Source organism: Atractosteus spatula, chromosome 6, assembly GCF_055471065.1.
Source record: "Atractosteus spatula isolate fAtrSpa1 chromosome 6, fAtrSpa1.hap1, whole genome shotgun sequence".
Classification (NCBI taxonomy): Eukaryota; Metazoa; Chordata; class Actinopteri; order Semionotiformes; family Lepisosteidae; genus Atractosteus; species Atractosteus spatula.
In genome coordinates this window covers 55,753,937-55,769,386 of record NC_142711.1, presented here as the reverse complement: position 1 = coordinate 55,769,386, position 15,450 = coordinate 55,753,937, and the positions used below count along the sequence as shown (strand labels likewise).

Genomic DNA, 15,450 nt, shown 5'->3' with positions numbered 1-15,450 from the left:
AGAGAAGAAAAGAAGCACAATGTTTTGGGTGTGTAGCCTTCTTCAGGTATAATACAATGGTACTGTATTATCTGAAAACCTAATGTTTATCGTAGTTTTATAGAAGGGAAACAAAATCAAAAGGGATACTTCCCTTGTGTAGCTTTATAACTGTGAATTGCAAATAACAATAAACATTGCTGAATGGTAAAGTAAAAAAGTAAAATGGGTGCATAAAATGACCAAAAACTTTTAACTACTTACTCTGCTTTTTATTACCTCCTAGTTTAGAATAATCTATTATTAATCACCTCATCTTTACTGGTTAAGTTCTCATAACTGTGTGGATGAGGACCATATGTGTTTTCCTCTGAAACTTATCAAAGCCATCATTTTGCGAGTCCTACATTAACAGTGACACACTGCAAGCTCACAAGTGCCTAGCACATCATAGGGGGTGCTGTTGTACAGTGAACCTAAGATACATTGGCCGGCACAACACTGTCAGTGTGGAACTCCAGAAGGCTACTGACATATCCCAGAATCCAACTGGTGCACTAAATGAACATGTTTGCTGGTTGAGCCAATTGGGAGCTTCTAATGACCAGTTATAATAAACAAACACATACCCTTTTGAAGGTAACTCTTCTTCACATAAAATTTCAGAAATTAACACATTTCTGAAGAACACAGTTCTTTACTTTTCAGAAATGTCAGTTTGGCACAAATTATCTCGGGTACTTGATATGGTACTATATGTTATTCAGCAGTTATACAGCCTCTATAACTATATAATTTCTGATTGACCAGATTATAGGATTGATGCATAAAGTGTCTTCTTCTGCTCCCAAACAAGGAGAAGATTTAATCTGAAGACTTTGTAGTGAACATCCATATTCTTTGCAAGTGCATTTGGTCTGCGCCACGTCAAGTAACAAGATTGGCCAAGGAACACTCACACTGCAGGGATACTGTGGCAAAACGGTAGTGTGCATTTGGTTGTGTTAAAGAAATTACCTCAGTTTGGAAAAATCAGATTTCAACCCCCCCATCTACAGTAGATATAAATGGACAGGTCTGCCCAGACATCCTCTGAAGACACATACAGTTCTGTAGAGTTCTCTGCTAATGCAAACGTATGATGCCACACAACCTGATACCTACCTGAAACAGCAGTGGTAACAACCAGCACAAGGTTGATAGCAGTCCTGAACTGAGTATGCCCACAGCACTTTCTTGATCCTCTATTATCCATCTTTTATATACACTAAACTTGTACTAAAGACCCTTATACAGAATAAATATTTCCATTATTATTCAAAGAATGAAAAAATATTACAGTTCTAGCAAAATTATGCTGACAAAGCATTTCAGATTTTAGTATTAACTATCTTTTGAATGTGATATTAATCTCCATTTAATCTAATCTTCTTTTTTTGTTTCTGCTTCCTAAATTCACCCCCATTAAAATGCTATTCTTATTCACATATTCAAACTTTGCTCCCATGTCTGTCATTCCAGAGTACCGGGAATCAGAGGGAAAGGTCTAAAGGTATATCATCACCTTTTCATTCAAGCTTTTTCTGTTTACAAAAGTAATCAGCGTGGCCAGGAAAGAGTACAAAAATTGATTGGGTTGCCTTCTGTTAGAAGCCTAGTAGTAAACAGTGTGTTCTCTGAATTGGTAGGTGAACCATCCCTGCCAGATGTTGGTTTTCTGCCAGAGATAAAGACTGACCAGTTCAGTCCCTGGATACTTAAAGTCATAGCCTCCTACTTGAATGACTCACCTGCACTCAGAACATGCTCTCTCCACTGCTGGAACATTTTCTTCTCAGCATTCATAACACCAAACCTAGCATTGCACACATTTTTACTATTATCACCATATTTTATGAAACGACTGCCTTGTCTCTGTGAACAGAAGTAGTGACGATAATGCAAAAGTGAGAAACAATACTGAGAATAGAAACAAATCTGCAGTAAGGTCTCTGAAATTTGCTACTACAAATGCTTATACTGTACTTAATATTACAGTTGCTTACACTGCAATGCATTATTGAATTGTGAAAAGGGAAGTTTTCTTGAAAGACATTGTGTTAATATGGTACCATTTTCATTTCCTGTCACTAAAAGAAGTTATAAGATAAGATCACTTTATTAGCCATATACAATTTCTTGCATTAGGAATTTGTCTTTTTGCATATCCCACCTTGCTCTCCATGCTTATTTTCTAGTTACAAGGGAAAAGGATACTGCTACAATTAAAAATTGTCATATGCTGTGTTATTATAACAACATAAAGTGCACACTGGTTACTGCACACTCAACATTAACTTTTAATAAAATATCTTACAACATTATTATATAATACCTCTATGCTGTATTTAGAAATAGGTGAAACTGTGAGTGTAACATTGTTTCAATTATAGGTTGATGTGCAAGATATGATTAATGCCATGCATTAATTTGTCTAGACTTTGTGCTGACAATGTTCTATGATGCAGGCAATAATACACCACACTCCCCAGTATATTATATGCTATTACTTATTTTCTAGTTACAAGGGAAAAGGATACTGCAAAAATTAAAAATTGTCATATGATGTGTTATTTCACATTCGACATGAGCTGTTAATAAAATATTTTACAACATTATAGAATTCCGTTTTACATTCATGGAGAAGTTTCCAATGAGGGAGAACGTGTCTACTAGATGTGAGAGCCAAATTAGAACAACAAAGATATGAACTAATCAATGAGAAAAAAAATAAAATACGGTACGCAGCAATGTTCTCCTTCACTCGAACCAAGGGCATCAGATGATATGCCTGAAATTTCAATTCTGTGTTTTGCTACTTAGGCACTTCTGTCCTCTGAACTTTATAGACTACGATTGCAGACTGTTTCTCTATGTAAAAAATGTTAGGAGAAAAACCGAGCCGGATATTCTAGACGGTGGTGCCCAAATAAATTTATTAGCATACTGTGACGTAATAGAGGGCCGCGTTTCCATTTTTTATCAATGGGAACTGAGCCAAGACAGGTGAACCCGGTTAAAGGTCGGCGATGACTACTGTATATTTCTGCAGCTTACGTGCAATTGTCCAGGCTACAAGTACAGCAACAGTTTTGAAGACAAAAGCTAGCGTTTTAATACTAAAGCCAGGACAATAAGACGGCGCAAATTGTGTAATATTAAGTTAAGTCGTAATTTTCGTTTCTCTCTTCTGGCCTCAATGAGTGATGCAGTCTGGGTTCACCTTCCTGCTACGGATAGTGCTGTTGTACTTGCAGATGGATGCTGTAGCCCCATTGATCTAATCCACCCAGCTGTAGGAATGGAGACCGGCGTCTGCCTGCGGGTAGGCTCTACGGTGGACTGATTTACAGGATCATCCAGGCGGTGTCTAATGTCGAGGCAAGCAGGAGAATCCATGGACCGATGGGCCGCCGAGGCTTGAATGCAGAACGACCCATCTACATCATTGTTTACTATGCTAATCGTTATTAACAGAATTTGTTAACCCCCTTAATGTACCTGTTTTACCTACGTTTTGTTATCCCATATCTGAAATTGCCAGGATACTGTCGCTGATTTAGAAGACAACTGGGTGCAGCAGACCCCTGACTGTATAGTTACAGATTTACTCAACTAAAATATATTGGGTAGTCCCGGATTTATTTATTACGGAGATGTTTATTACGGTCTGCGACTGCTAGTACAAGTTCTAACCAAAATCGTCCTCAAGGGCTGTACCTCTTTATTTAATTTTACGCCTGAAGCGTACCACCAGACTTACATGCCGTCTATCACCCATTTGCCTTTAATTTCAAATATCATGGATTATTCTTTTCCTTTTAAGTTTTCCGACATATTTAATAAGCGGCCTAATAATAAATACAAATATAACCTGTATCTCTGGTTTGAACAAAATTTGGAATTTAAGCAATTTAACTTAGTAAAAGATAAAAAAAAGAAATTTCTACTCTTAATTTGAAAATGTATGAAGTTATTAGCATTTTCACGACCGTAATCAACAAAACTATAATAAACACATTTCTACAGTTGGGTATTTTTTTTCTCCAGTCACATCGGTAATTGCTGTATTTTTGCGTGTTGTTTTTTCAAGCAAAAGGTATTTGAACTCCCTCAGTGTAACTGCTGTCTTGTATCATTGTTGGTGTCCTGTTACATTATTTGAAAGGAGACAGAGGTGAGTACCAGACCCCCTTCGCTATTGTATTGTACTCTGTTAGCCCGACCCCAGGCGAGGGAGGGGGGCTGGTACGGGCGGGGGGGCTAACGTCACGTGACCCGTTCCCCCCCCTCAAGTCTCTTTGTTGTTGTTGCTGCAGCTGCTGCTGCTGTTTTCAGTCGGGGTGGCTTTCCCCCTTTTTAGTTATTGTTTTTTTTTTAAAACAAGGAGGAAAAGAGGGGAAAGGACCGCGGCGGTGGGACGGAGGTACCCGCAGGGAAGGAGCAGAAGAAAGGAGGAGAAAGAGAGAGCGAGATAGCGAGGGTGTGAAATCCGGGGACGGCAGAAGAAAAAAAAAAGTGATAAAAATCCTGGAGCGTGTAGGAAGCTTCTGTGCGGAGGGCCGGAGGTGATGCTGTCGCTGCGATTACCACTCTGGGAAGAAATCCCTGCCGATACTGTTGAGAGAAGCTAACATCACTCATTAAATCTGGAGTAAAACGTGCGCAGGATATTCTTTCACAATACATGCATTCCTTCCCGAAGATCCTCGGGTGCCCGTTACCTTGCTCTGCCTCTTCTCTCACGAAGGCATCCTGTTCATTCATCCATTAATTTTGTTAATTATTTTTGGAATTAAACAAAGGGGGCAGGAAAAGAGTGATTGCTGGCATTCGGCGGCCTGCTTCAGCTGTCCATACGATACTCTTTTTCATCATGGTGGGAGGTTTGCACCCTGCTAGGTGGATCGGACCCTTGGCTTGCTATTACTTTTCACTTTTTTGTTTCCTGGCCATCGCTTCATTGCCAGGGACCCGTGCATCTTATCCCCAGGGCAGCGACTGCCAGTCTGGTAAAGGGAAAGGTGCCGACTGCACAGGTAAGGATTGGTTTTACTGTGTGTGCACAACATGGCTTTGCTGGCATGCGTGTGTGTGTGTGTTTGTATCCGAGTGTGTAGGTATATTGATAATACGTGTCTGTTCTTCATTGTGGTCAGAGGAGCTGTGCTGAGAGAGGAAAAAAAAAACAGCTTGATACACGCTCTCCGGTTTCAGATACCTACTGCTCCTACTCTACGAATCTTTTCGCACACTGGCAGACAAAGAACGTGACCTTAGCGAAATAGCAATTTAAGAGAAATTGTTACAGTCACAATGTCAAATGAGCTTTGTATCTCCTCGCTTTGTAAAAGTTGAACAAAGCGTTCGTTTTTTTATTTTTTCTTCCATTGTTTGCCTTTCAAGTAAGACAACAGTTTTCAAAAGCATAACTGAGGCGATTCAAGATACCGTACAGATTGTGCGGAGCAGGTGCGCGATGAAAGAATTGCTCGGAGAATTGAACCCCACCCTATGACAGTCCGGGTCCCTTTCTCAGCCCCCTCCTCTCCGGGTCTACAGATACAAGACCTAGCTTCCCCATATATTTCACGTGACCTTTACTTATTAAAATTTAAAGGAAAGAGACTGTCTCCTTCAGCATTCAGATTGTTTTTTTTTCCCCAAAGGTAGTCTTTATTTTCCCCCTTCGCTTTAGAGCGAACAACAGCATTTGTTAGGCAGGTCCTCGTTTTTTAGGTGCTGATTTGTAATTTATATGAAGCATTCAGATCTTTACCCCGGTGTCGCACATGCTCATGTTGCTGAACTGATCAAATACTGAGGGGAAAGAAATTGGTTAGTAAATTAAACACCAGGGTAGGTAATCTTCTAAGACGTCTACTGGGTGCAAACATCTGCCTTTATTTAGTACTCCTGTTTTTGTTGCCACTTCCAATATTGTTAAAAAAATAAGACACTTGTGTCTTTTGGCGTATCGAGCGACTCTGCATGTATTTCTTCAGAATTAAAGCCGTAACTGCAGTTTAACGAACTGTATATCGGCTAACAAATTAAAACAGTAAATTAATTCCACTCCTCCAAGTGGTCTTCCGTTCTTTAGGGTCGTGTGGAGAAGACAAAAACTGATTAAATTTAAAGATGTAGCAATGCATCAGTTGCGTGCCTTATATTCACAAGTAGAACTGTTAGATTTTCACATCATTTGGTCGTTGCTAATTTGATATCTTAATACTTCTGCAGGCTTCGAGTCACGGAAAAGGTGTAATTTGCAACCTTGTGCTAACACTTTTAATAACACTGAAAAGTCTTGTTGTTTCTCCTGAAAATAATGAAAGCAAGTCCAAATCATGCATTAAAAATCACATCTTGTCTTGTGCAGCGCAGCAGACTGCATATATAGTTGCCTTTATTATTACTACATCTTGATTCCTAGCCATTAGGACTTTTAATCAGGTTTCTTTCTAGTTTCTGCCAGTATTATTTTTGCATAGGTAAGGGAAATCAAAATGGTTCCTTGGCTTACACAGTATTTTATATATCCGTATGAATTGAATTTCGGACTTATAGTAAACCTTCTAAAAAGAATACAAGTTTGAAACTTTAATGAATTTATTTGTTGTTCTATTGGAATACAATAAAAAAGTACGGGACTCTCCTTCGTCTTCATTTTAAACATCTCCTGTGCTTCATAATCACGATATTATTTATTGTCTGTGGGGAAAAAAAACCCTGAAAAAATGTTTTAATGCTTAAATCTTAAACATTTAAAAATTAATATTTGTTGGTTCTGTTAATGGTGTCCACGAGACTCATATTTTACGTTGATTTTTTATTCCTCGGTACAAGCAAACAGACCTGTCTCAGTGATTTAAGATTTAATGAAAAGTAGGTGAAAAGTTGATCGTCTCATCGCATCCTAGAATGAACTTGTCAGAACCCATCAGTTTCCCGTGACAGGCTACTGTGATGACAGTCCTAAGATTATAAAGCATGAATCAAGAAACATGAGCGCTGAGTTACCCTTTCACCCCTAAGTGAGCAGCCGCTCTATTGCAGACTGTTATCCACCTCATAGTACAATGCCAAGAGCCCTTCAGATTCTAGTGCAGTCCAGACCCAGGTTTTCAGTTGAGAAAAAGATCTAATACATCAAATCCAAAATGCATAAAAGTGTGTGATGTTAGTTATCTGTAGATACCATGCATGTCCTAAGTATACCGTAATTTTCTATACTAACCTATAAACTGCAAACAAATGTGTGCTGGTTAGAATAAGTACAAAATAAACAGGAAACTTGGTACTGTATGTGTAGTGTCCCTGCTGCCGTGTAAAGTACTGTACATATAAGAAGATTCTGCTGTCGTGCTGCAGAAACCTGAGCAGAAAGTTTAACTTCGGCTATATTTTCTTTCAGTACAATAGAGCTAAGTCTGTTTCTTATGTGGGTTGTTGATTTTGGCTTTCTAGAAGAACGGTTAAGTGTGCCAAACTAGGAAAAACTCCTATAATGGAGTTTTAATGATATTTCCATTCTTGTCTTCCATTTTATTTATCATTCTACTTGCATTACTTTATATCCTTTTTCCCACATGAGACATACATGTGACTACTTTTAATTTCAAATAAAAAGCTGTATGAAATTTAAACTTAATACTTTTAAATTAAACATATGGGCTATAATGTATACATTGTTTGCTTTATTTTGTGAAAACAGCATGATCCCAGAATTGTGTTGTTTTGCTTATAAACCTTTTCTGTTTTGAGATGAGAGCCAGCTTTGCATCAATATAAAGGCTTGTGACTTGTAATTGTGTCATTCTATACCCATTCATTAGCAACACTTGTTTCTGAAATAGCTTGAGAGTGTTGTCTCGGTCAAGCTATTCAATACTGAACTACAAAGTGTATGCTTCTAGACTAATCTATTGTACTATTTCAAGATTGCAGTAAACCCTCTGATTTTAATAAAAAGCTATTTGACTCCAAAAAGGATGACATCTCCAGAAATAGGCTTCACATACTGAGAAATATTAAAAATGCTACAAGTATCGACACCAGTAGCATTTCTTGTGTCTTGAATGCCTCTTGGCATATATATATATACTGTAAGTGTGAAGCTAACACAGGTGCTAGATGTTTTTAGATGTACATGACCAGATTCACTCTGGCTCCTACAGTATGCTAATGAATCCAAGCAATGTAGGCAGAAGCACTTTTTTAGGATGCTCTTGGTACAGAGAATTGTAGGCATTTTTAGAAAGGGAAGGGTATTTACATTTTTTGGTTAATTTTAATGTTCCTTAAAGCACTTTTTGTCAGTGTGTTACATTTCCTAGGTTCTAAATGTATCCCAGATCATTTCTTTTAAATGTGGAGGTTCTGGTGTCCCTGCCCACACATGACACCTCTTTTCACTTGTCAATGATGATAAAACACCCCTGGTTCTGGAATGAAGACAGAAAACGAAGACAGAAATGCTTCTCTGATGCAGTGAAAGAACAATTGTCATAAATTACTGTTGGTTAAAGACCACCTCCAAAGGGTCATGGGTATATTCTTGGTGGACCCAGTGTACACAGAGTGTTGTTATAGGTGTGAGTGTGAGGGAGGGGGTATCATTGAGCCAGCCATCTTAACAAAGTTAAGAAAAAGTGAACATTCATAAAACACCCACCCTGGCCAAGAAAGCAACGGAAAATTGGGAATTTTGTAATGCTCTGACATAAAGGCTTTGCAGCTGACAGGGGAAGTCTCAAAAGACCACCTAATGTGAAAACCCAACTGCTAAGGAGCAAAGCAAAGCTGCAAGTCAATGGATTTTCTGAACCATACACAGCAAAGTAGAAGACAAGTGTTGCTATGGCAGGTCAAGGATTGCTGTTCCCATTATTGTCATTTATAACAATGTACAGCTATTCTGTTTTTTCTGCTGTGCTCAAGGACTGTTGCATTGCAACATTTTCACAACAAATAATAAGGAAACCACTGCCTAGTAATTGCAACATGATGCTGCTACTTATTTGTAGATTTGGGTCAGAAAACCAATATATTGCTAGAAGGTCTCTTAAGAAAAAGGAGCTGTTTTAAAGATACTGTAAATGATTTCTAATAGAAGAGACTATTCTTTTTTTATTTTACAGAAATAGGTACCATATATACAGAATACAGCTAGGTGTAAGTGCTGCAGTAACTAAATAGAATTAGTTACTATTTTTGTTAGCATATAGTATGTTTGTGGATTTGTTGAAGTTATTGAATGTGTTGTTGAGATAACTCATTTCCAAAGTTGACACGAGGAGGGTGGTTAGCCCATAGAAATGAATACAAATGTTGTTTTTTTAATCCATAAGCAAGTAATTGGTGATCTCTAAAGCAAATCAAGTTTCTGCTTTAAGTCGTGGCCCAGTATGTGGCAGTTTTACCAAAACCAGAGTTGTATTGCTTTGTGCTTCAGATAAAACATTGGACCTAGATGTGGTCTTTAAAAATCTCATTGCAGTGTTTATAGTAGTGTTTACCCTGGTGTCCTTGCTAAATTCTGGTTTAGACTTGCATAGTCTGGCCTGCCAAAAGTCCTCCCATAATTCAGTTAGTGATGAAATCTCTCACTTCTCTACCTGATCAGCTGTGTAGTAAGACTGCTGGTGCACAGTGGCTGCTGTGCTGCACCTAGATGGGTACTGAATTTTCACCCTGTAAGTAAAATGTTTTCTCAACCTTTAGGATCCTCCATCAGTAGTTTTTTTTAGTAGTAGTACTGGTGTTTAGATGTGTGTATAATCCATTATGTTGGAAACAGGTGTAGATCTTAAATAAGTGAATAATTGGAGAAGTAATCTTGGATTAAATAGTATAAATTAGCCTTAATAATTTTTATTGCTAATAACATAACATTTCTTAGTTTCTACTTCAGTTTCATTCAGACTCTTTATTGATGTGGCAGCTGGAGGTCCCGTTCAGTTTCTGAAGATGCTATCTTAAGTGTTGCTACCATTGTTATATTGTACTCTTGCCTTTTTGGTAAATATCTGTATCTGTAGGAAGGCTGTGCTATTAGAACGTACTTTACAAAAAAACAGACCACTTTATTTTAAAGATAAAAAGTAAATGCAACAAGAAGCAACTAGGAGAAAAAGAAATGCTCTATACATTTTAACTGGCCTGAAAGATTCAAAACCATAGCAATTGATGTCTCCATGAAGTCTCAAATATAGTATTTTTTTTTTTGTAGTGACAGATTTTTCAGTACCATCTTTGGGTTTTTATGTTGTGTAATTGTGGAGGTGCTTCTTTAAACAAAGACGTAAGGAGGTTTTCCTCTAGAGTTTTAGCATTGCTGTAAGATCTCCTTGGTGTGCATTAGGACAATGTGTGTGCAGCTTGTCTTATCAAAATAGAACACACAATCCACTGGAGATGTGTGTTATCCCCAAAGGAATGCTTGCAATATAAGCAGAATGACATTATGTTTAAACTATAGAGTTAAGGCTCCCTTTTTTGCTGGTGAATAATCTCATTGTTGGAAACCATCTCGAGTTCTCTGGTATGATTCAGAATTGTGCACAAGAAGTCACTACAATGTCTATAATTTTACATTTGTCCAGCAAGACAAAATATTGTGTTTGTTGTGCTCAAGTAACAAAGACCTTATCCACAAATAAGACTGTGCTTGGGGGCTGGTCATATCTGTATATCATATCTTGTCTTTTGCTTTGCTTTCTGAGATTTTGTTTTCTGATTTTCTGTAATTGTAATTAATTCCTTACACTTACTGTATATAGCACTTTTCTGGACACTCCACTCAAAGCGCTTTACAGGTAGTGGGGACTCCCCTCCACTACAACCACCTGGATGATGCGACAGCAGCCATAGTGCGCCAGTACACTCCCCACACACCAGCTGTTAGTAGGGAGGAGAGCAGAGTGATGAAGCCAATTCATAGATGGGGATTATAAGGAGGCAATGATTGGTAAGGGCCAATGGGAAATTTGGCCAGGATGCTGGGGTAACACCCCTGCTCTTTTTGCGAAACGCCCTGGGAATTTTAATGACCACAGAGAGTCAGAACCTTGGCACCTTTTTACAGTATAGTGTCCCCATCACTATACACGGGCTTTAGGACCCACATAGACCGCAAAGTGAGTGCCCCCTGCTGGCCTATCAACCCCCTTCAATATAAATGTCATTACACTTAGAGTCTTTAAAAGCCCATTTTAACTGCTTCTAAGCCGGAATATTCTTGTCTTGTCACTGCTTCTCCAATTGTTCCGTTTAGGCTATGTCTCTTATTGTCCCTCAGTCTGTCATTGACTATAGGAGCCCCAAGCGCAACCTCAGCAGGGTCTTTCCATTTCAATCCAGTGTTCATTAGAGCTTTCACATTTACCAATATTTGTCAATGAGTCTACTAACTGCAGTAACCTCAACGCTGCCGTTAACCCATAGAGACTAATCAATTTTGGCAAATTTGCAAAGAAGCACAATCTGGGGACCAATTCAGAGTAAGAAAGTAAACCCAGCATTTGGACTCTTTAATGAGGCTGCATGTTACTAAAATGATTCCACTATCCTAGACAGAAAGCTAAACTGACTGTACTTAAATTAGGTGTTTATGGTAGTAGCATCATACACTCTTCATGCAATTAAACAGCACAGTTTCTTGTTCTCTCCAAAAGCAATTAAACATTTTTAGTGAGTAATTAAAAACCGTTGGGGATGTTTTTGTTTTTTTAAATTAATGTTCTCACTAATTTAATCCTCTTACCTGACCTACCCCCAGGTTGTGTACACGCTAACAACCCGTTTGATGCTGTTTTGAAAACCAGTAATTAAGTGTTTGTGAAAGAGCCCATTTAGAATAATATTGGCAAACAGCATAATTACAATAAAGTCAGAACATAAAAGTATTCATTGGAATAGTTCAGCCTGGCAAGCGTGTCTTAACATTTCTGTGTGCTTACAGATGTTTGTGCCCTGTGTAAACAGAACAGGAAGCCAGGGAATGAAGGTTTATTGATTGTAACTGCCGTGGATCCTGCCTGAATGAAATCACACTGGCGAATGAAAAAGTGACAGAATTTCTAGTGTCATTGCCTGTAGGTATGTGTGCAGCAACTCCATTTTCCTAGCCTTTTTTATGCCAGTGACCATATTTGTAACTGGCTTATGTTTTGAACAGAACAGAAGCAGTTCTGAGGTTTGAGAAGCATTTTGATCAGTCTTGATTAGTTGGTAGTGGTGACCTTGAAGTCAGAGTTAAGCTTAGCAGTCTTCAGGCTACTACAGTTGTTGATGATGTTTCACCATGTTTCAAACAGTTTTTTGGGCTGGTATCCCAGAAGATGATCTGGGAAGCTTTATCGAGAAAGTACGTGAGACTGCCAGTTTGGTTTACTCAGACGCATATCTTATTACTCAATTCTGAAAAAATTTTTCCAAGGGATAACAAACTTTAGAGATGATTGGCTAATCCATTTCCTAACGGAAACAGTTTGAAATTTGTACTATGAAAAAACTCTTATGTCCTCTTAAGGCTTCTGTGTGATGGCATGGAAACATAATAATATTAGAAGCTCCCCTTGATTGTGTGTTGCATAAAAGAAGTTCAGTAGGGTGTGCATGGCACCAGAAACCTGTGGTGAAAACATGCCAGCCTGCTAAATCCCTCCATTTACTGCTAGAACAAAGCTTCTCAATGGGAAGGATTAAGCTTTGCATCTAAAGAGGCTCTCATCTGAGGCTCTGTGATTCTTAAAGCAATCTTCAACTTTTAACTTTAACAACTGTTAATAGTTGCCGACAGAGCTTGTTTGTACTTACAGGTTCAGTTGTTTTGTACATTGTCATTAATAATTATTTTATTAGTTTCCTAAATATAGACAGAGATCACTGTTGCCTAGAAATTTCCTTTATAGTCATTATAATGATGCTAGTTATAAATGTAATAACGTCATAATTCAGCTGTCAGCTGTCAGCAGTAGACTCTCGACAGTGAATGGCAGTGCATACAAAATTCATGCAGTCACTGCCTTGCAGTTTAATACCTGATAATGAAAAAGTTAGTTTCCAATAATTTTTGAGAGGATAATATAGCCTGATGGATTGTGATTCTGAAAAAGCTATTGTCAATTTATTTAATTTAAAGGTATTCTAAATGTCAGAATAATTACAGAGTTCTGAAAAGTGCAGCCTTACACTTTTGCATTGCATAGTTGTTATCAACAAATATTTCTGAGAGAGGTTATAAATAAGAAGAGGTCTTTCTAGCCTGTTAGCACTTGATTGAGCTGAAGATCTCATCCAGCTGTTTCTTGAAACGAGCCTGGATATGGACTTTGACAACATGGCTATGCAGCCTTACGCCAACTTTTTGCATAAAGAAGCACCTCATATTTTTGGTTTTAAATGTATTTTCACTTCTGTCCACATGTGGCCTCTGGTTTGTTTTCCACTTTTAATCTTGAAGTCCATTGGTTTGACTTTTTTCAATGCCTTTGAGGATTTTGAATATTTAGACCAGTTTCCTTGTAGTCTTTTCTGATCAAGACTATAAAGATTAATTTCTATTAGCCTGTCAAGATTCTTGGAATGCATGTTGTTGTGCCTACTTTTCTGGACTGGTTTTTGTACTTCTATTGTAACATCGTGACCAAAATTGTACACTGTATATTCATGGCAATCAGCGAATGCTTAGTTCTTTATGACTCCCATGTGTGAAACAGATGGAGCCTTCATTTTAACTAAGAATGAGGAGTGAGAAGTCTCAATTTTCTAGTGATTACATGCCCTGTAGTAGAAGTATTTTTCACTTAACCAAAAAATTGCTAATCCTGTGTTACTGGTTACACCTTGGTTAAATGCAATAAAAAATTAAATGGCACTGCTATCATTTTGCTTTCCAATCTCTGTATAGAACCTTTTTACCCATTAACAACAGCAGACAATAAAGGTCAGCGTTTTAAAATGTGAATGCACGAATGGAAAAGCTTTTAAAAGAAAAAAAAAGATAAAAATGTAGAAGACTAAAGGGAAGAGTCAGTACTTGGCCAAAGCGGATTTTTTATTTCTAAATATAAACGTTTTCAAGAAGAGTTTACAGTGGTGGCAGAATTGTCAATTGTGTGGATGCATAATTTTTTGTTGTGTGAATTCAGTACGAAGTAAAGAAAGCCAACAGGTTTTAAGAAGGGAATTAAAGGAAAATTGTACAGACAATTTGATTGAATCATCTTGATTGAATATAGACTACATGTTAAAACTTTTAGAAGAAATCTGAATGAGAAATAAAAGTGACACAACAGTGAGGCGTTCATTCTACCTCATTGATTTGAGTGCCAGTATAGCAGCTTATTGATCCAAGAACTTCATCCCACTGCTTCCTCAGCGATCACAGTGAATCAGCCTCCACAGCATGATTTTGTAGTTCATGCTTATACTTTGTTTACAGTGATTGCAGCAGATGTCTGTCTGGGTGATATCATTCACATATCTAAAATATGTTAGAAAAAATAGTCAAAAACATTGCAAGGCCTTTGTTGTCTTTTGTTATTTTTGGTGTATTCATTTAAGACTTTTTGGGGAAAATGTAACTGCAGGGATACAGTACAAATCGGTAAACAGTGCTGTAATGTTTGTAAAGAAACTTAACAGATGTGATAAATACAAGAGACAGAATTGTGTATAATATGTTTTTAGTTCCCAGCGAAGACAAACAATGAACAGTGAGGATAGATGAAACATTTACCATCATTTAGCATCTTGAAGGTTAACTTTTGTGCTGTGATAAAATTGAGGCAATTACTGAGCTCAGTTACTTTGCATGTTGTCTACTTCGCATAATTATACTGTCTACGATTCGCTGCTTAGTTATTTTCTTTACTGTTATTAACAATGTGCAGAAATGTATCATTGCAATTCAAATGGTTCAATTCTAAGAGTAATGATTTATACATAAACAGTGCATACTTAATAGTGGTTTCAGCATAGATTTACATACCATTTGTGCACTTACTTCACGTATGAATAGGATAGAAAACAATGACTTTCCAAATACTGTTATAATGTACTGTAAGCCAGGTGCACACTTACTTTCATAAATTAATAACTGCACATCTGCTTGGTAGAAATCAGGGCCATTTCTGAAAATACTGAAACCATCCCTAAGCAGAAAATACAAATAAATGCTTAATAAATGTTGTAATTAAACTAAGTGTATTGGTGAAAATAATTTAAGTGATAAGATTTTTAAAAATATATACATTGACTAATGTCAATTAGTCTATATGTTATAAATGATCCTGCCTGGCATGCTGCCCTTACCCCTTTCCTACTGAGGTCCACAACAACTGTTCTGGCCAGGAGATGCCAGATAAGCCATCTGACTCTAATGACATTAGTGCTCAGCCAGCCAGTCTCCTTATCAGTTGATAC

At 37.6% G+C, this 15,450-nt stretch overlaps 1 protein-coding gene across 1 annotated transcript in view; it reads left to right on the top strand.

Annotated features, from left to right (window-relative positions):
* Positions 1–4,276: 4,276 nt before the first annotated feature.
* tmeff1a (transmembrane protein with EGF-like and two follistatin-like domains 1a) overlaps positions 4,277–15,450 on the top strand; it is an 86,353-nt gene continuing 75,179 nt past the window's right edge. The window contains exon 1 of the mRNA XM_088918492.1: positions 4,277–5,057. Within this exon, the coding sequence (XP_088774618.1) occupies positions 4,895–5,057 (163 nt within the window). The 5' untranslated portion in view covers positions 4,277–4,894. The remainder of the gene's footprint in view (positions 5,058–15,450) is intronic.